Raw genomic sequence first — 22,198 nt, forward strand, 5'->3', positions numbered from 1 at the left:
CAGGTTGCTTAAACTCTATACATTATGGGACATGCATTTGAGAGGTGCCTTCACAATCATTTGATTAAGAGGTGCAAGCCATATCCGCCCATATATTTGCGCATATTTTGTAAAGTTAGCATTCCACCTTCAACTTCTAAAGTAGCCGAAAGCTTTCCTACATCAACTTCTCCCGACGAGCAAGCTTTACTCTAAAAGGTAGATGTTTCAATCCACGTTCTAGACTATTAACGGTCGGGGTCTAAAAAATAACCTTTCTGGGGTTTGGGGTCTGCTAACCCTCCACATCCACCACAATCTTATCCTTATTTGCAACATTTTTCACAATCTATTCTATTCTAGCAAGCATATGAGCTGGCTACCCTACTCTTGCTCAAATTTTCACACATGGGTTAGCAACAAGCACTGCATTCACTGTTTTACCTAGAGTAGGCTTCACAATCAAAGCCAGAGGAATAGAATTAGCAAGAGGCCGCAATGCAAGAGTAGGACAATTAAGAGGCCAAATGTCCAAACTTATGACAAGTATGGCATGCTCCTTTCTTCATTTCAGTTCATAATAGTTTTCTCCGATATTGACATCAACTTACAAAGAAATAGAGAGAGAGTTAGAAAGAGGTAAAGAGAGAGTTAGAGAGAGAGTGAGTGTTAGAGGTTATCTATATCCCATAAAATACAAAATCTATTTCTGTTACCCAATATACGTGGGGGACAGATGACAATGCCCAACATCTAAGCCAATCCTGGCAATGCATCAGAGAAATCTACCCAAAAATTAGCACCAGAAAAATATACCAAGCATAGATGCTTTAAGAGGGCCTAATAGTCTTTTGTGGGTGTCCATGGAACACATGCGCACGCACACCTTTTTTTGTAAAATCTTTGTTCTATTACTTCTTTGGCCAAAGAAAGAAGCCCTCCAAAGTGAGGGAAAACTTCTTGAAGATCAGAAACATTGAGCAAACAAGTCTAACTGTAACTGTCCAGCGCGTGCGCGCGCGCACACACACACACACACACACACACACACACACATATATATATATATATATATACACATATATATGTATGTATGTATGTATGTATGTATGTATGTATGTATATACACATGCGTTTATGTATATATATATATATATATATATATATATATATATATATATATATATAGAGAGAGAGAGAGAGAGAGAGAGAGAGAGAGAGAGAGAAGGAAGAGAAATTCCCTATCAACCACCATCATTACATTGAGAACACAAATGCTGCAACTTTCTGCAGTAACACAAAGAATGACATTAAAAAAACCTGCAACCTTCCATATACTATGATACGTTAAACCCGCTGAATACTGTCTGACTAGACCTACAAAATGAGTTCAACATGATGAAAGGTAGAACTCCTGAAGAAATGTGTGCCCTTCATGAGCTGGATTCTTCACTAAGTTCTAGAAGGATCATCTCAATTTATTGCATACAAGGATTACACTTCTATTGAGGTTGTGTTGATCTCCAATGACATGGTTTCAGACATCCGTCAGGTCGATCAGCTCTTGGACCACTCCAGGATCAGCCAATGTGCTGATGTCTCCGAGCTCGTCTAGTTGTTTTGACGCAATCTTGCGTAAGATTCTCCGCATAATCTTCCCACTTCTGGTTTTTGGAAGAGCAGGTGCCCAATGGATCTTATCAGGAGCAGCAAACGCTCCAATCTGGACAATCGTAACACATACAGATAAGAGTTCAAGGCTCAAGCAAGAGAGACATGGAACAACATAATGTGGACAAGGACCAAACATAAGGTGAAACCTATGTGGACATAAACCAAACCTAATCTGGACAACTTTCTTATACGAAAAAAAAGGAGGTGAAACCAGCTAGAAGACAGACCTGGTTGCGCACTGCGTTCCGGAGACTTAAGCGAAGCTCCTCACTGTAGGAAACCCCCTCTTTTAATGTAACAAATGCATATATGCCCTGTCCCTTGACCTGTGGTTTTAAGTCCACTATATTCAGAATATATGGAAAAAATGCATTCATTAAGCGTGTAACAGACATCTTGATACAAAGACTGGTCCATCTAGTAACATGGATAAAGCTTTACCTCATGTTCAACCCCAACAACTGCCGCCTCAGCACACTGTGAATGAGAGACAAGAGCTGATTCGACTTCTGCGGTCCCGATTCGATGTCCACTATGAAAAACCACATAAATGTCAGCTCCCATTCCAAGCATCAAGCTTCAATAGAACACCACTATCATCAGCCATTTTAAATTTTATCATGCTATGTTTGGATCAGGCTTACACAGCGCCATATATGGTAAGTGCTCTAGCATAACTTCCATAACACGCACATGGGAGGACTGTGAAAGAGCTACGGTGAGAGTAAAAAAGATGGTATATTATCCTCTGAACACACGTGTGTGCGGGCCCATGCACAGATGACTGCTTCTACAAGCCTGTGGCCAGGGTCCAAAAGGCTGTCCATGTGGGGGTATAGGCGAGGATTTGAATCTCAAATCTAACCTGATGTGCACACTGCAAACTGCTGAGAGAGAGAGAGAGAGAGAGAGAGAGAGAGAGAGAGAGAAAAGAAGAAAAACAAAAGAGAGGTTTAACCTCTACAAAAGACACACAAGGCTAATGAGACCAAAAGGTAAAAAGGTAGTACATGTGTTCCATAAGTAGACTAAATGTTGAAATCAGAACATGGAAAAAAAGATCCAAGCCAAAGGAACATGTACTGCACGAACCCATACGTACAAAAGAATAGTAGATCCAGCAACAAAAGAGGGAATCGTATGTCATCCTCAACAAACGCAAACAGAATACAGGGCTTCGACATCCACTGCCTGTGTCAGTGCAGCTCTACCCACTGGAGTACATCTCTAATCTCGTGTTGACGGGAGGAGATCTCCATAAAGGGCACAGGCAAAAAGAAGGGGGGGAAGAGAGAGAGAGAGAGAGAGATGTATATTAGCCTCTGCAAAAGGCTAAAATGGCCGATGAGGCTGGATACACAACATGAAGATCATGAAGGTCTTGAGCGGTCCAAAAAGAAAAAACACAAAAAACTCTACTAATCTGCTAGTAGAGCTGCGATATCAGGCATTACCTCAACCACAAGGGATCTGGTTTCATTTTGAGGTTTCGTTTAGATTTTAGTTTCCATTTGTGGAAATTTTCAGTGAAGGCTCTAACCTCACGATAGACTATCCAATTGCATTCTTGCGAGCTGCTCAAACTTTGGCTAATTTTGCATTCTTTTACTTGAGAGAAAAAGAGAGAGAGAGAGAGAGAGAGAGAGAATGTCACCATTTGGCCACTCAAACGGTCTTCTCCAGGCTCGTGCCATTACGGTGGCTAGGCAACCTTCATGCCACATGTATCGAGGCCAGTGTGTAGATACGAGCACCCAAGATCTAATTTTCCATGCAATTTGTGGCCAATGTGTGGATCCTAGTGTCTGGGATCCCAGTTCCACGCTTTCCGTTGTGCCAGACTTGTGCCCGGAAATGCAATTGTTGCACATGTTCGATGACCAAAGATTTGTTCATAACAAAGTGCAGATGCACACATGTTTTGAGTGCTTGAAACTGTTTCTGGGTACATGTTTTGAGTGCTTGAAACTGTTTCCAGGTGAACTGCTTTCGTGTGACTGGCTACTATGAACATCCAATTTACGGGCCTAGGACGCCTACCCGTAAACCATGCGAATGCCCTATATTCTGATGTGTCTTGTGGCATGTGAACAGGTGGTGACTGCACTCTAAACCTTTGTTTTAATCTATTAAAATGCTTTGTAATGTTTGCAACCTTTGCAGGTTCACAATCATTAAAATTTTAGTGGACACTTTAGTAAAGTGCCCGCGGCCCAAATCCTATGGGCACACTGCTTGGGCACCATATGGTGCCAAGATGTGCCCATAAGTGAGGGGTGACCACCCATGCAGCAAAGGGTTGGTATAAACACCAAAAAATCCATGCACAACGACGACTCCTCTCTCTGTAAGCTTCATCGTCATCTTCCCTACACACAAGCTCTCCCATCGTTTTTGCTCATAGAGGAGGCTACACTAATCCATTTGCAAAAGGGCACCCTACTACACCTATGTTCGTTTGTTTTCTGGTTAGTTCATCAGGGCAGCCTGGACGGCTGCCATATCATCAACAGGCAGTTGAACGGCTACTGTTGTACCGCCTCCTTCTACTGCCCCTCATCATCCCATGCTACTGGACAACCTGTTTTGAGCTGGTCGATTTCTTCTAGAGGCTGGTCGAGCTGATTTAGGGCTGTTCCGGGCATAGTGCCTATTTGTGCATTTGGACAACACCCATGACCTGTCCATTGATGTTTACGTGACAAAAAATTATCTACAACTCTACTGCTGCTTGGATTTGTGCCCGAGAGTGACCTCCAGCTCTAGTTCTTCATTTTCACCATTCCCATCACCATGAGGCTGCAATCTAGGGACTAGTCCGGGCACACGAAAGACGCATGTGGACCCAGAACACCAATATTGTAACATGTGGGAGCTTACAGATGAGGATTATACTACTTTCCGCCCTTGGTTATACTTTCCACCCTTGGTTCTCACGATGATAGCACAATGTAGAGAAGATAAGGGTGGGAAGAGAGAGAGAGAGAGGGGGGGGGGGGGGGGGAAAGACAAATACACAGTATTGGGTCCCATGAAGAGCCCCCACCACGTATGGGCTATTTTCTTTATTAAATGAGTAGAATAACAGACTTCTGACTTTGAACAGCTACCTTTGACTGAGACCCTTCAGCCCGAAAACAGTCCCCTAATCTACACCTTTTCACCTTGCTTGGGCCCTTCACTTGGCTTGTCTACAGTCTTGGACTTTCAACACTTACAAAATTAAGATGGTTTACTTCCCATACTTTAAATAGTGCCTAAACATGTCAGTCGGCTAGTTTGGAAGATGGAAAAAGCCCATAACTGCTGGTCAGCCAGCATAAATCCGGTCGGCCTGTTTACCAATGCCCACAACAAGCTGAAGTTGCTAATCCAGCAGGCGCCTTTCACATGTGTGCCTAGGCTGTTGGCCAATTGGGCCTGTTTGGCTGCCTAGGCTTATGGTGTCCACCAATGTTGTCCCAAGGGCCTAGGAGTGTCTTGGACAGCCCTTACATGGATGTCCCCTACAAGATCCATCTCCTGACCCTGTCTTGGGGCCCATGCATCTCGATAAAGCCTAATAAATTTCCCGTAGACCTCTACATCATTCCAAAGGGTGACAAACGTGTGGGACATGCACTGACCTCATATGCGAGACATGCACACCTCACCATGACCCTCTAGAGTGGATCCTTGGCTGACTTGTCCCGGGCAGGGGCTCACCAAGGGCCAGCTATCACTCTAAGACCTACACCTGTCGTACAGATACAGCCACATGGCATCCAAGGGTGGGATGCAACTTGAAACATGGCTTCCTGATGAAGTCGTCGTTATAAAAGTATCAGTTTCTTCAGGGATCTGGTGTTCTCTCATCGTCAGATTTTGCCATGGTGGGAGTGGTCAAGTTTTTCCCTACCCTGCAAATAAAGCATCCACTATGTGTGTGGGAGACATTTATGGTTGCCTCCGGAGGCTATAAACCAATTGTCCTTCGAGCTACAGGAATCACACCGGAATGGGGGGTGCTATTGGCGTCTATAAACTAGCCACACAAGCGAAAAAAGAAAATTCTTTCTTTTCTTGGCTGAATTTCTTCACCAACAGGCAAAGCACTGAAACCATTGTAAGATGCTTTGATAAATACTTTCAGCCCTTGGTTCTCGATGATGAATAGAACAATGATAAAAGTGCAGAGAGAGAGAGAGAGAGAGAGAGAGAGAGAGAGAGAGAGAGAAGACAAATACACAAAATTGGGTCCCAAATACCCTCTGAAGGGCCTCCACCACGTATGGTTTATTTGCTTTATTGAACGAGTAGAAAAACAAACTTCTGGCTGTAAATAGCCTGGACTTACTTCGAACAGCTTCCCTTGTCACGGTACGAAAATATGATACCGTATGGGAATTTTTGGTACGATATGAAATTTTCAGATACCGAATGATAAAATACGTTCTTTTTTTTACACTTACAAACTATGGAGCTTCAAAAGCTTGAATGTGGGGGAAGGTTGGGGTGTCAGAATACGCAGCGGAGATGATGACCAGATCTGGGAACACGAGCAAAAAACGCAGGCAAAAAAACAGCACAAGAGAGAGAGAGAGAGAGAGAAGTAGGCGTGTAACTCTGCTCTGATATACACAAGAAGATCCCGGAATGATACAAGTGTGGTATGGACGCTGGGGGCCTATTTATATGCCCCCACATGTGCAGTCGGCTGCCTACAGCAGGCCGACTGGCCCTGAGAACTCCACGACCAGACACATCTCCAGTCGGCCAGATCTCAGCAGTCGGCCACCTCCCAGATGCAGTCGTGGACCAGTTCAGCAGTCGGCCAGCACATGGGCTGCCTCCCAAGCCACAGAAAAATGGAAAAAAATAGGGAAAAAATGCGGAGAGTGGGGAAAAATGATAAAACACCTCATAAGAGCGGGCACACCCACAACAAAGGCCCTGGTGTATAAAACTGGACAGGAGATGACTTCTAACACCCCCTCTCAGCTCCTGGCTGTGTAACCAACCACTGGGAGCTGGGGTGCCGCCTGAGCAAATCCTGAGATAGCGACTTCGTGAAGAGGTCCACCATACTGTCCTCCGTCGAACAGAACTCTAGCAAGATGTCATCAGCAACGATCTGTTCACGAACAAAGTGCCTCTGGATGACCATGGGTTCCTCCAGTGGAAGCCCAAACCTGCAATGCAACCTCTGCATCCTCACCATCTCACAAACAGCATCACAAGCAGCCCGGTACTCTGCCTCAGTGCTCGACAAGGCAAAAGATGACTGCTTCTTACTGCTCCAAAAACCTACTCCTGGGCCTGAAGTAGATCCCCTCGTGTTCGGATCTCCTCCCCAAACCGAGTCACTCCAACCGTGGAGTCGGACTCCATCCAACAATCCCCCTCCTGTGTACAAGAGTCCATGATCCTTCGCATGCCGCAGAAACCACAGGAAACGCAATCCTGCCTCCCAAAGAGACATCTGCAACCATGAGCTCAACTGCCTCATCAGGAAGCTCCCGTCCAATCCGGTGTCCATCAACCAGATCAATGAACCATACAGCTTCTAAGTCACAGAGACATCACACTACTCACAAGGATCAACACCTATTACGGTGCACAAACAAGTCCTGGAAACCTGATGAAACCTGCCAACCACCCGCTCTGAATCCGGAACCACAAAGCCTGGAGAAACCACCTCCTTCTGCTACCTGCCTGGCTTTCCGAAAGGTCCCCGTGGAGAGAACATCCTCATCTACTGGAGGTTCTCTGTCCCGAACACTACGAGACATCAAAGCATAAGTGACCTGTTCAGCTTCCTCTGACTCACGAACACAAGAACTACCAACATCAGTACTGGAAAGTTCCTGCCAACTGTTGCCATCTACTGGTAAGCTATCCACCATCTGGTCTTGGAAAGCCTGTACCTGCAGCGTATCCACACTTAAGTGGCCATTACCAGACTGCCACTCATCACAAACCTGCGAACCTGGGAGAGAGAGTGCTGAAAGCCTGTAAACTCCATTTTCCACTCCGCCTTCCCAAACCACTTGGCCTGTTGCTTTGTCCCGGAGAGCAACAAAATGCTCATCAAACTCCACCCGTACGCCAGTCTTGCAAACCTGATGCACTGACAACAGATGAAAACCAAGTGCCGGAACATACAACACCTGGGAGGAATGCTTCCCCCCTCTGCCATCGGGAACTATCTCTATCCTGCCCTCACTGTGAACTGGGATAGTGGACGTATCCCCAGTAAGAATATGACCAGAAAGCCTGCAGAGATCCTGTAAACCGGAACGGGAAGGAGTCATGTGCCTGGAAGCACCACTATCGAGAATCCACTCCCGAGTATCCGTTGCGGAGAATCCTCCAATCTCCTCCCTGCCTGAAGAAAATGAAACATCGGTGTCCATCACCTCCAGGTGCACAAAAGCCGGAGTCTTCATGATTGCTGCTGAGGAATCTTCACCCTTCTCGGTCTTCCGCTTGGGACACTGCCTCCCATAGTGGCCTTTCTCGCCACAATCATTACAGGTCCTCTCTGCCTTCAGTTTCTCGCGGTCAGCGTCGGACTTCTTATCAGAAGACTTCTCCGATGAAGCCTTCCCTTTGCCCGAGTTACGGCCTTTCGACCGTTGGCCAGTTAAGGCCTCCGAACCTCCACCCTGAGGAGGGTTCGTGAATCGTTCCTCCTGGTCCAGGACCATGGGCACAAGCTCCTCCCACGTGATGGTGCTGAGCCTGCCACTGGTAATCAAAGACGAGCAAAATGTTGAGTACGAAGAGGGCAAATGTGACAGCAACGTTATGGCCATGTCCTCTAACGATATCTCCTTCCCAGCCTGAAGAACTTCCTGCTGAAGAGCCTGCAGCTTGTTAATATGCTCCCGCATCGTCGACGACTTTGCAGGGTTCATAACCCGCATCTGTACTTCCAAGGAAATCCTCTTCATGGGCGATACCCTGTTGTAAAGTGAGACAAATGCTGCCATATACCTCTGGCCAGCGTCAATATGCTTTACATGATTGATTACCTGTGGTGTGCAATATAAACGAACGAACCTTGGCGTTGACACGATCCCACATCTGTGTCTGAGCCTCCCGGTCCTTTCGGATCGACGGTAACTCCCCTTCCTCTACTTCCGGCCGTGGAACACCAACAATGACGAAATCGGCGAGGTAAGACTCCAGAACAGATTCCATCATAACCTTCCATATGCCGTAGTTGCTCCCGTCCAACTGACGGTCCACCGGGAACGTGGGGAGGGTCGGGATCTTCACATGTCTCTCGGCCATCTCAAACAGATCTGCCATTGCAAGGATGTACTCTGAAAAGGGTGGGTGGGTGGGAACAAGGAAGAACTAAAACCTGCAAGTGGCTGTCCAGCAAATCAGCCCGCCTTCCTCTTGCTTCTCCTCTTCCCGAACAGTCCAAAACAGTCCACCAATCAGCCACAAAACAGCCCCCCTCTTGCTCACACAAATCCCAAGACCTATCTAGAGCCTAGGGCTCTGATACCATGTCAGAATACGCAGCGGAGATGATGACCAAATCTGGGAACACGAGAGCAAAAAACGCAGGCAAAAAAACAGCACAAGAGAGAGAGAGAAGTAGGCGTGTAACTCTGCTCTGATATACACAAGAAGATCCCGGAATGATACAAGTGTGGTATGGAGGCTGGGGGCCTATTTATATGCCCCATGTGCAGTCGGCTGCCTATAGCAGGCCAACTGGCCCTGAGAACTCCACGACCAGACACATCTCCAGTCGGCCAGATCATCAGCAGTCGGCCACCTCCCAGATGCAGTCGTGGACCAGTTCAGCAGTCGGCCAGCACATGGGCTACCTCCCAAGCCACAGAAAAATGGAAAAAAATAGGAAAAAAATGCGGAGAGTGGGGAAAAATAATAAAACACCTCATAAGGGCGGGCACACCCACAACAAAGGCCCTGGTGTATAAAACTGGACAGGAGATGACTTCTAACATGGGGGGGGGAGGAGTCTACAATGCTCGAGGAACCAGAACATGGAGATGTGTCTTGAGATGTGTCTCTCCCAGTTGGATCTCCCAATTGTCTCCAAAAAAAGAACCTACATGGGTAATGCAATAAACAAGGTCTCCCAGTGTAGCGTTTATGACTAAGGGACCGCCCTTGCACAAATACGAGCAGTGCATCTAGGGTGATAGGTTTAGGGACTCCTCTCTAGATCAAAATGGCCATGTCCAAATCTTCTCCCTCGTACATAACTTGAGGATCTGACTGTCTAGCCTACCTATACCAGGGATCTCCAAGTGATGTAGCAAGATTCTCTCATCCTACTAATCAAGTGTACAATACCAGTCTACCTTGCCAGATTTTTTAGGTCTCTCAACAACCCCATACGGAATACTGAGTGGACATGAAAGTTGCGAAGTATTGCCAGCATTTGGATCTTCGTTAAGCAAGATTTCTATAATTTTTTTTGCATTTGGAATTTTTTTCTCGAGGAGGGGGGAGGGGGGGGGAGGGGAGGGACTCGTACCGTACGGTACCGTACCATACAAACCGAATGGGTTCGTACCGGTACGAGAAACAACTATGTTCCCTTGGCTGAGACCTTTCAGCTTGAAAACAGTCCCTTGATCTACCCCTTTCCACCTTGCTTGGGCCCTTCACTTGGCTTGTCTACAGCCCTGGACTTTCAAGTTTCAGCACTTGCCAAAAATAAGATGGTTTATGCCTCTTGCTGCCCATGCTTTGCCTAAACATGTCAGTCAGCCAGTTGAGAGGCTGTCAGCCAGATGTAAAAAGCCCAAAACTACTGGTAAGCCAGCATAAATCCAGTCGGCATGTTCACCAATGCCCACCACAGGCTGAAGCTGCAAATCCAGCAGGCACCTTTCACGTGTTTGCCTAGGCTACTGGTCAACTGGGCCTGTTTGGCTGCCTGGGCTTATGGTGTCCACCAATGCTGTCCCAAGGGCCTAGGAATCTCTTGGACAGCCCTTACATGGCTGTCCATGAGATAGACCCCTATAGGGCCCATCTCCTAACCCTACCTTGGTGCCCGTGCATCTGGCTGTAGCCTAATAAATGCTAGGTACACCTCTACATCAATCCATAGGGTGACAAACGTGCAAGACATGCACACCTGACCATGACCCTCTACTGTGGTTCCTTGGTTGACTTGTCCCGAACAAGGACTCACAAAGGCCCAATTATCACTCTAAGACTCGCACCTAGTGTACAAATATGGCCATGTAGCATCCAAGTGTGGGATGCATGTGATAAGTTTCGAGATTGCTCCACTCTAGTGAGAGGTGGAGAGTTGTTGGGAATGCTCTACATTGACAGAATCATCACCGAAAATATTGTTTGGTACTCGTATTCATTGTTGGGGGTGTGGTTTGGGGGGGGGGGGGGGGGGGGTGGAGAAATGCCCGGTTCCAGCCCCAGTGTGGTGTCATTGTGCAAAGTTTCATTTTCAGCATTGCCTTTGTCTTGCGTTGTTTCCATTTCGTAAGTATTTAAGTGTTAATTATTCACGAGACGGTGTCCAATAAGTGCTCACACCCGACCGGGTGAATTACATTGGGTATCAGCACATTTGTTTCCCTCTCCTCAGCAGGGGAAACAATTTTGTGGGCTTGAACACCCCTTGGCATTATGGACAGCCAAGCGAGGAGTGGGGAAGTGCAAACTCAAGAGGGAATTCCAGTAATAGACATGCCCCAAAGAGATCATGCAAGAAGATGAACCAGTGCATTAAAGGCTGAAATTCAGCATATGGGAAGGCAATTGCAGGCAAAGGAAGAGGAATTGAGGCTTTAACATGAGAACCCACAAGTTCACAAGCTCATAGAAGCCCCAAAAGCTGAATCTACGGTGGACTCCACATTTGACTCCATGGCCAAGGAGTTGCGCGTGAAGTTGAGGGATTGAGGCTTTTACATGCGAACCCACAGGTTCACAAGCTCATAGAAGCCCCAACAGCTGAATCCATGGTGGACCGCACATTTGACTCCATGGCCAAGGAGTTGGGTGTGAAGCCAAGGGAGCTAGCCCTTGCATATCTCGTCCGCAGTGTTGGAGGGTGAAGCAAGTGAGCTGAAATTCAAGAAACCGCCTCGCACAGAGCCGGCTAGCGCTATTTCTCGCAAGATCAAGTCTTTTGTCAACAGAGAGGAGCCTTCGGTGACTTCTCGCCATGCCTCTTCACCTCATGGATCAAACAATGAAAGACATGCTCATACAGGTTATGCCTTTCCTGGTGAACATGGCCGTTATGCAAGACATGTGACTTTGCCTATTGAATTGGCTCGTGGAGAGACCACACATGGGTTAAAATTTATCGTTATGCAGGTGATGTACATACATGCAGCCCATGATACTCATGTCAAAGTATTCTCATGAGTAAGAAGATGCAAGAAGGCATGACCCATGCATGCAGGAAGGCCACTGCTGCCAAGGTTACCTACTCGGAGAGCTCATGCATCATATCATACCAATGATAAGCCCAATGTCGAAAGGGCTGCTTCAATGGAAAGCGGTGTTGGGATTCCAAGTCTCATGTGTGTGTGTCCCCTCATGTGTGTGGCTGCTTCAATGGAAAGCGGTGTTGGGATTCCAAGTCTCATGTGTGTGTGTCCCCTCATGTGTGTGAACCCGTGTTTGTATGTCCGTATGTGTATGCATGTGAGCAGCCCCTAGAGGGGTTGTGGTGTGTGTGAACACACTACTAGAACAAGGGGGTTGTACGAGCAAACCACTGACACATGTGGACCCAGAACACCAGTGAGCACTGAGAGGTGGGGAGTTGCTGGGAATGCTCTGCATCGACAGCATCATCACTGAAAATACTGTTTGGTACTTGTATTCGTTCTTTGTTCATGGCAAATCCAACTTAAGAGCCCATGGAACATTGTACAAAACAAAATACTCCAATGATATACTTGGTATTGAGGGGGGGTCGGCGCAGTTCTGGCCCTAGTGTGGTGTTATTGTGCAAAGTTTCATTTTCAGCATAGTCTTTGTCTTGTGTTGTTTCCATTATGTGTGTTTTAGGTGTTACTTATTTACGAGACAGTGTCCAATCAGTGCTCACACCCAACCGGGTGAATTACAGAGAAAGAGAGAAGAGAGGCAGAGAGAGACAAAGAGACTCTTGAGACCAAAATCAGGTCTATTAGACCTATTCAATTAAAAAAACATGTCAAAAGTGTAATACACAGGGTGTGCTACGTGCATCAGCTATGCATGAACATGTGGATGTTGAAAATCAGACTGACAGATCCACTGCCATGACTGATATGGGCTCTGGCTGATGATCGAGAACCTGTGATGCATGTAACATGGCCACCAAATGTAAATGGTTTCTAAGCATATCTAGCAAACAGAGCTACCTGTGAAAACATCTGATGTTTTGCACAAGCTGAGCGAAAAAGAATGTGAGTTAATCAGTCTCTAGGTGCTGCCTCATATATCTCTGACCTCTCCAATCTCCAGCTTCAACCTCAAGATGGCAGGATCTAGTCAAATCAGAAGTGTTATGCATGTCTAGCCCACCACACATGCCGGAGAAGGTGGCAGCTATGCTTTTAATTCAATAAATTTTAATGCCCAAGTGTGTTGAGTTCTCAGTTCCTCCCAATGTAATAATATGATCTGCAAACATGCATGTAAGACTGCATATTGCCCGAGTTGAGGTTTACTGATTCCCTCCCCTGTGCAAGGTTCATGATCATCCTTTCTAGCTCAGCTATGCAAAGCCCAGTGGAAGCCTTTCTTTTTCCACAAAGGGTTGCAACACACCCCCCCTCCTCGCTCCAGCTTCAACCTCCATATCGTAGGATCTAGTCAAATCAGAAGTATATGGGTGTCTAGCCCACCATGCATGCAGGAGAAGATGGCAGCTGTGCTTTTAATTCAATAAATTTTAATGCTTAAGTGTGTTAAGTGCTCAGTTCCTCCCAATGAAAAGAGCAACATATGATCTGCAAACATGCTTGTAAGCTGGCATATAGCCTTCTGTACTTTACTCTAAATCGAAATCCATAAACCTCTCCTATTTGTATGGCATCCACTCCTTTGTACTGAAATTATGGATGCGCATGGAAGCTTCTCAGTGGTATATGTAGGTTGTATGGCAGATAGGCATGTGTGATGTAGCCTTCTGTACTTCACTCTAAATTGGAATCCATAAACCTCCCCTATTTGTATGTCATCCACTCTACCATATTACAATGGATACATGCATACATGCACATGCACACCTCTTGACAGGTGGCCACCTGCACCCCCACATGTGAGCTTGCATGCCTTCTCCAGATACATGCACTCCTGCACCTCTACACACTTGGCCACCCATATCTCCATGCAGCTGTGACCAACCCCCGAATAAACCCAAATTATGTTTTTTTTTTTTCCGAGAAAAGATCCTTTCATTAGTTATATAAAAACGCCCGTAGGGCTACAAAAGATCCTCTCCTGCTCACAAGAAAAACAGAGCAGTGAACAAAGCAAGGCAGCCCGGGAGACTCTCCCTAGGTGCTGAAAAGTACAAGCATCAGTATAAAGAACTGAGGGGCTAAATCATACAATAGGAGGGGGGAAAAGCCAAACAGGTGGCCTGTAATGCCAACGGGGGGGACCCCGCGTGTAGGGTATAGAAGGGACCGCTACGCCAGGTGGTGTGAAAGGCCTGGCGCCGCAAGATCGCCTCATCCCAGTCGCCCCGGATGCAATCATACTGTCCTCGCAGGGTGTGGATCAACTCCTGCCAAATCCCCCGTACAGTCTCTACTGGTGGCTCCAGTCTCCCCTCAAAGGCCCTGAAACACCGGGCCCTCCAGGTGAACCAGATGGTCAGGCTGCTGAGGAGCTCCCATCATAGATCCCTCTCCTGTGTCCAGCTGGCGGACGAGAAATCCGGTGAAGGAACAAGGCGAGCCTGGCCCCTAATGAATCTGATGGCCTGACTGTCCTGCTCTGTCTCATAGCCCATAGCAAGCCCTGACGAAGTCGACCAAGCAGCGGCACCCCACGTAAACATATCCTCTGGAGAGAGGGGGGCCAAAATACGCAGCATCCGCAGCCAAATCTGCTGCGCCTGAGGGCAATCCCACAGGCAATGTCTCTGTGTCTCCATAGGGTGGCCGCATCAGACGCAGGCCGCCGGAAGACCGCTGTAGACAAGCCAGTGCCAACTGTTGAGCCCCTGTGGGCGACCAGCCACTGGAAAGTCGAGATCCTACGGGCCTGTCGACTAGCCCAGAGCCGGGCCCAAAAATCCTCCAGGAACTCCTGTGAGAGTCCCTCTAGCCGCCAGTGCCCCGCTGCAGCTGGAGAGACCATCCTCCTCACCGTCAAAATATGCCGCCCCAGCCGAACAGTATACTGGAAAAAGGTGATCTCTGTGGCCTCAAGGGATGCATAAGGATCATGCCACTCGTACTCCCCAGGGTCCCACTGTAGCCGGGCCAAGGGGCGCACTGCATATGCCCATATGCGCCAATCCGGGAGCACATCTGCAGGGTCTGGGTCAATATGCCACTTCCGAGAAGCGGCGGCCACTACCCGTATCCTCTGAAAGGTGCACTCTGCAACCAAAGGCGACTCCACCTCCACTCTCTGAAGTCTGCCCTCATCCTGAATCTCATAGTAGAGGCATCTGCCATCCTCAGTGCAAGCTCTGACAGCAATCAGGATCTCCAACTGTGTAAAGGCTCCCATCCACCGTGGGGCCGCTAGCTTGAGAGGCGTGAACCACTCCTCTGTGAGTGCCTCCTGAATGTCATCCCTCATAATCAACCCCCCTCTGAAGTGACTCAGCCTCTCCACCTGGATCTCCTCTAGGAGACTGCAAAAGGCCTGCCGGTCTCCAAAGCTACGTGCTGGGCCTGCCGCCAAAGGTCCCCAGACTAGACGAGGCCGAGAACCCAGCATATGACCCTGCTCTATGCGAACCGCTGGGCTCCAGATGAGCGGCTGTCTGGCCCGCTTCTCAACACAAGAAGGAGGTCTCTGAGAGAGCCCCGGTCTCAGCAGCTCCCAAGCTCTCAGGATACTTAAAGCAAATCTATCCTCCCATCCTCTACTGAGGCCTGTCCTCCTCATCTCTATGAAGATCCATCGAATCTCTGGTGCCCAAGTGCCCCCTGCTGGGGGAGCCCGAGCCTGCAGCCGCTGCAAAAGAAGCTCTTTCCAAGGCTCAGCGCCTGGAAGCAGCCCCCGAACAATAAGCTTCCCCAGTAAGGCTCTACTCTGATCGACTGGATCTATAATACCCAAGCCTCCCTGGGCCAGCGGAAGTGTAATAACTGCCCAAGCGACCTTTACCCGAGCTGACTGACCGTCCCGCCCGGACCAAAGAAAGTTCCTGATCAGCCTCTGTACCTGGCTGATGCAAGAGCTCGAGAAGATCCAGCAAGACGTAATGTACCACATGGTCGCTAAAAGCACCTGATTTGCCACCACCACCCTCCCAGCCAAGGATAGCCGAGCTGTACTCCAATACAAAAGCTTCTTCCGAATGCTCAGAAGAAGCGGGGCAATCTGCTGCTCAGAGGTGACAAATCTAGTCCAATCTGGCATCCCAAATATCACACTGCTGTGCCAGGAGGAATCCATCTAAAACCGGGGTCTGGGCTCCATGCCGGAGTGGGAGCACTACTGATCCAAAAGGCCACTGTCTTGCGCCAATTGATCAATGCTCCCGAAGCTGCACTAAAAACCTGGAGCGACTGCTCTGCCCGAAGAAGATTGGCCTCCTGGCCATGCAAAAATAAGCCCGTGTCGTCAGCAAACTCAACATCGAGCAGGTCCTCCCCCCGGACTGGGAGCTGGAGTCCTCTCAAACCAACCTCCTCTACCGTCAAATACATGCTCATAGCCTCAGCAAAGAAGAGAAATAGAAATGGGGCGAGAGGACACCCCTGTCGGACTGATCTGGTCAGCTCAAAACTCGGCCCCCGTCCTCCTGCAATCAACACCTGGCTACGAGCTGTGGAATATAGAGCCGCCACCCTCTAATCCAACCTGGCTCAAAGCCCAGGCGAAGCATAGTGCCCTCTAAGAAACCCCAATCGACTCTATCGTATGCCTTCTCAAAATCGAGAAGCATCACGACCAAGTCCTCACCAAGAAATCTAGCTCGGGCCGTCGCCTCCCAGAAGGTGAAAATGTTGTCAAGGATACTACGCTCTTTGACGAATCCTGTCTGGGTAGCATGAATCAACTCCCCCAGGAAGGGCTGGATCCTCAAACTCAAGGCCTTTGCTAAGACCTTGTAGACAGTCTTGAGGATCGTAATAGGTCTCCAATGCCGAATATCATCTGATACTCCCTCCCCCTTGGGGATAAGAAAGATCAAGCCCTCTGAAAAGCTCTGTGGCATCATCCCAGTGTCCAAAACATACTGAAAGCCCCTGCGGAGGCCTGGCCCCAAAAGGTCCCAATAGCGCATAAAAAAGGCAGGCGTCAATCCGTCCTCCCCTGGGCAACTATGGCGTGGCAGGACCCTCAAGGCCTCAGCAAGCTCAACCTCTGAAAGAGGCTCACCCAGAATTGTACGCATACGATCTGTGACCCTCCTCTGCACATGGGCCCACACAGTCTGTCTGCAAGCATCCCGAGCCTCAGTGGCTGGCTCCGCTGAAAGCAGGTCTCTATAGAACCCAGTGGCAATGGCTCTGATCTCCCCGGGCTCAGTAGCTACCGATCCGTCCGGCCTCCCAAGCTGGCGGACTCCTGCTCGAGCATGGCGGGGTCCAGTGATCTCAAAAAACTCCCCAGTCACTCTATCACCAAGCTGCGTCCACTGAGAGGCCTGGCGACGATAGTAAAACTCATGTCTCTCCTCCTCTGCCTCTCTAACCTCCTGGCGTGCCTGGCTCAGCTGGGACGCCACCCACTCACATGCAGGCTGCTGCTCCTGAAGGCGCTGAAGCGAAGCAAGGTTGCGTCTCAGCCGATGCTCTCGCTCGCGAGTCTCTCTCAGCCGTGTCAAAGCTGCAGCGTGCAGAAAAGAGCTAAGCTCGATGAGTCCCTGGGCACACTGGCCTGCTGCATCCTAGTCAGAGCTCTGATTATCATGCCAGATCCTCTCAATGTCCTCAGCGAGACTAGGATCTGTAAGTACCCTCTCTGGGATCCTCAACTGCAGGCTGGGCTCCCGTGTCCTCTCCTCAAGTGTCAAAATAACTGGCGCATGGTCTGAAAATGAGGTGCCAGCGAGAATGCCAACGGAGCCCCCTCGCTCCCCTAACCAGTCGCCCACATAAAAGCGATCAATCCGTGATAGATTAGTCCCTCCCTGCCCGCGATCCGACCGAGAGAAACTAAGACTGTCCTTGGAGCGGGAGAAGGCCTCATGCTGCCATGCATCAGTGATCCTCAGTGACATGCAAAATCGCTCCCAAGCTGCAAGCTCCGTGCCGTGCACTGTAACATGACTGCCTCCCACCCTATCGGCCGGGTCCTCAAGCATGTTGAAGTCTCCCCCAACACACCAATGTGCGGCCTCTGGCAATGCATCCGTAACCTGGGTCCAGAACTCTGCTCTGGCACGCGCATAGACGTTGAGCACGCCCAAGAACTCATCATGCATCCTCAGAATGACATACTGTGCTCTACCAGGCACAATGATCCCTGGATCCACAATGGCCTGCCGCCATACATCTACAATGACCATGCATACTCCTCCCTGTCCACCCAAAGGGCCAAACCCTGCAGACCAAAAGGTGTCCCATCTACCAGGCATCACCGAACCATATCTCCGGATCCTGCTCTCACCCAAGTGGTGCTCCTGCATCATCAAAATATCAATACTGCCACCAACCAGGCATCTCTGCAGCTCCTGCCTCAAGCAACCACGATAGCGTATATAATGTGCTCCGCCAAGGCCCTGTACATTCCATGAGATGATCCTCATGGATGACCCGCTGAGGTGGATGCTGTCTCAGCCGTACGGCGGGCCTTCGCAAGTGGCTTGGATGGAGAATAGTCCCCATCCGAGCGGCTACGAATCTGCCCACCCGCTGTGCTACAAGAATCACAGATCAGGCGCCAGTGGCTGTGTCCCATGGCGACTGCCTCCCGCTCAGACAGAGCAACCTCGTGTATGCATACATATCCGGGGTCGCGTGCTAAGTCTGCCACTATGCGAACGACCAAATGACGAATCCCTGAGGCATCCACACTCCCGGGATCCAAGAAAAAATGAGCCAACTCCCATAGTCGGCCTATCACATCTGTCACCTCCAGATCGCTCACATGGTGGGAAAACTCAACTGCCTGAGTCTTCAAAGTGCTAAGAGCGAGCTCCAGAGTCCACTCCCGGTCGTATGGGCCACAGAGAGGGAACGAGAAGGCCACCGCTGAATCAAGTGCCTCCTCCCCGCGGGCCGGAGGTATCACTACATGAACTCGGATGGATGCTGGCTCATGGGGGCCCTCTGCTCCAAAAAACCATGTGAAGGAGTAATCAAAAGCCTCCGAGCGCTGTCTAGTGCCGAGGCGACTCAGCCGACTGCGGATAGATGATATCCGTGAAGCCCGAATCGGCATGGTAAGTCTCCTCTGCGGTGCTCGATCAAGATCGGTGCTCAGAGCCCTCCGGACTGCAAGTGAACGCCAGGGGACTGCCAGGGCCTCCCGGCGAGCTGAGGCGGGCGGGGGGGGGGGGATGAGGGGGGGGCGAGGGGGGTGGAGAAGGAGCCGCTGCCGAAACCGGAGCGGGGACGGGAGGCGGCGAAGGTGGAAGCGAGGCGGTAGAGGGGGATGGGGGTGGGAGGGGTGAAGGAGGGGGTGCTGGCATCTCCTAGTCCTCGGTCGTCGCAGGGGTCTCCTGTAGGGGAGCAAAGCTGTTCCCCACGGGAACCCAGTGATGCTGAGACTGTGGCTGCTGCTGCATCGGTCTCGGGGCGTGCTGCTGTGGCTGTCTCCCTCGACGGCGCCCCTGTCCAGGCTGCCACTCCGAGGTCTCTGTGGCCTGAGCAGGTGTCCCGGAGGCTGCCTGCCGAGCCGCATCTGTGGGCGGGCCATCAGGGGCCTGCTGTTGTGGTGAGGGTCGGGGTCTCCTGCGAGGACAGGCCTTGGCCAAATGGCCGACCTGCCTGCAAATAAAGCACTGGTTCGGGAGCCCCGAGAACTCCACTCTCTGATCAATCCATCCCCCCCCTATCCTAGGTAGCTGAATGACCTTCGGAAGGGAGGAGATGTCAGGAACCAAAACTCAGACCGAAGGTAGCCCAGCTGCTCTGGCCACCACTGAAGCTGCTGTGGGGCCAGTCTCTAGCACCGAACCCACCAATGCTCCTAGCCTAGAAAGGAGCGGCAGGTACTCACGGCGGAGTCCAGGGAAGCAAACTGTAACATGGAAGAGGCGCTCTCCCTGCTCGGCCGCTGCTGGGTCAAAGCCATGCTGCCAAGGTCTGAAGAATGCCCGAGCACCCCTGATGTCTAGGGGACTCATGGCTAGGACCTGGGCCACGCTCTGGGCAGCCTCGAACTCGATCTAGTAGTGACCACGGCCCAGTAGCTGAACGTCCAAGATCTTGCCCACATCTGCAAGAAGGCGGGCTTGGAGAAGATCCCGGATCTCCCCTCTGCTGGGGCGAGTGCCGACTATACGGCAGATGGTGGAGTGTGCTTGGAGGCGTTCCACCTCTACGGCGAGGCTCACTTCCTCTTCTAGCGAAAGAGAAAGCCTGATGGGGGTATCCTCAGGGGCGGGCGAGGGGGCTGCGGGAGAGTCCCTCTGAGGTGGGGCGGGAGGAGCCTCCATCAGTGTCTGAAGCTAAGTCGAAGGCGGAGCGAAAGCGGAGAATCCTACAAGAGCCGAGCTGCACACAAAGGACGGAGGGGGAAGGCGGAAGGCAAAAAGAAAAAAAAAAGGAAGACCCCAGGGGACGGAAAAATCAGAAAAAAAAGGGGGGGGGGGAGGTAAGGCGGCGAAGACAAAAAAAAACCCCAAGGGGGGAGGCGGAAACAGCGCGAAACAAGGGGCAGGGGGGAAGATAAGGCGATGGCGGCGAAAGGGGGGGCGGGGTGCTGAAGAAAAACGGGAGGGCGCGAAGGAGAGGAGGAGCAGGGGGCGGGCGCTGCAGCGCTGGGGCGCGCAGGACAGCCAGGCGGGGGAGGGGGGGCAAACGCGAGTGTAGGCGGGGGGGAGGGGGGGGTGAGCAGACGCGATGGCGGGAGAGGGGGGAAGGCGTGCAGTCAGCGCGAGCCGGGGGGGGGGGGGGGGGGGGGGGGGGGGGGGGGGGGGGGGGGGGGAGCGTAGCTTCAGCGAGCGATTTAGGCATCGCTGCTTCTAGTGATATGATAAGTTACTCATAAACCCAAATTATGTTAACCTCTACCTACTATAATATACTGTCTTTTCTTTGATAAATCAGTTGGAGCAAGAAGATCTGAAATTAGATCACACACCTCACATTGATGACATCATCAACTCGACCTGTTAACCAATAATATCCATCCGCATCCCTCCAAAACAAACACAATTTTGCAAGAAAAGCTTTCAGTATGGCTGCATTGGTTAATATCTCATATTCTCTTTTATTTTATGACCAAAAAATTACCTGTGGCATCCATCCCCAGAGAAATAGTAACCTTTGAAAGGTGCAAAATATGTCGTTTCATATCGAGAGTGATCTCCATAAAGAGTGCGAAAAGTACTTGGCCAAGAGCTTTTTATACAAAGGTATCCATTGCATACACCATCAAGCTCCTTTCCATTCTCATCGACAAGAGCAGGCTGCCCAAAAAGCACAAAAAGTTGTCATGATTCACTTGCAAGCATTATCATCAATATAGTAGGGCCTTTACAAGTACATTCCCGGTTGGATGGGGGTTGGAAAAGATCCCCCCCCCCAGCACCCATCGGACAGGTGGAGATTGGATAGAAGAGATCCTGCCCACGAGGGACAGGTGAGATCTTCCCTTTTCACAGAAATGGGCTGTCTGTAAAGACCCTTGCTGAAAGTGTCAAACCTTGTACATCAAAAAGAACATTTTAGTGTCAATACCTGGATACCAAAAAAGGGGAAAGTAGCAGAACCAGGCTTGAGTGCCCATGCACCAGGCAAAGGAGTTATCTATGCCAAAGCAAATAAAACAAGGCAGTGAAGTTAGAGAATGCACACATGATGCTGAAAGAGAGTGTGTCATCTTACACATCTCATGTTTGGAGTACAGAATAATTTCTTTAAAAAAAACAGAAGGGTGTATGGTGATGACTAAAACATTAGACATGAGATGCAATGTGAAGTTTGAAGTTTGACACCTCAAGAATCAACCTTGAAGACAAGTAATTGCATAAAGCAGGTAGCGCCTTTGCAACGTTTTCCTCCCATTTGTACTATGTCCTTCCCTTAGATGTCCCCTTGATACCATTCCCCCATTTTCCCATATATTGGGGTAATGGAACCGTATTTCATTCTTCCCATGCTTAGGATACTCAGTTACCTGCAACTATGCCTCCAATGCAAGCAATAAAGTCATGCCTATGGTGACGTGCATGCTGTAAGGCATAGACTTCAAAGTAGCCAAACTTCAAAGGCATAAAATAGATCAGATT

General features: G+C 49.7%; 1 protein-coding gene across 3 annotated transcripts in view; it reads right to left on the reverse strand.

The window, feature by feature from the left end:
• Positions 1 to 1,216: 1,216 nt before the first annotated feature.
• The window catches only part of ACS (acetyl-CoA synthetase), a 56,089-nt gene continuing 35,107 nt past the window's right edge, over positions 1,217 to 22,198 (reverse strand). For all 3 annotated transcript variants that reach the window (XM_086776665.1, XM_086776663.1, XM_086776664.1), the window contains exons 13-18: positions 21,648 to 21,716; positions 21,201 to 21,376; positions 21,049 to 21,105; positions 2,095 to 2,185; positions 1,881 to 1,979; positions 1,217 to 1,702 (exon numbers count right to left, since the gene is read on the reverse strand). In XM_086776665.1, the coding sequence (XP_086632791.1) occupies positions 1,517 to 1,702; positions 1,881 to 1,979; positions 2,095 to 2,185; positions 21,049 to 21,105; positions 21,201 to 21,376; positions 21,648 to 21,716 (678 nt within the window). In that variant the 3' untranslated portion in view covers positions 1,217 to 1,516. The remainder of the gene's footprint in view (positions 1,703 to 1,880; positions 1,980 to 2,094; positions 2,186 to 21,048; positions 21,106 to 21,200; positions 21,377 to 21,647; positions 21,717 to 22,198) is intronic.

The sequence above is a fragment of the Cibotium barometz genome, chromosome 37, assembly GCF_041138505.1.
Source record: "Cibotium barometz isolate CiBa-2024 chromosome 37, ASM4113850v1, whole genome shotgun sequence".
In the NCBI taxonomy this organism is placed as follows: Eukaryota; Viridiplantae; Streptophyta; class Polypodiopsida; order Cyatheales; family Cibotiaceae; genus Cibotium; species Cibotium barometz.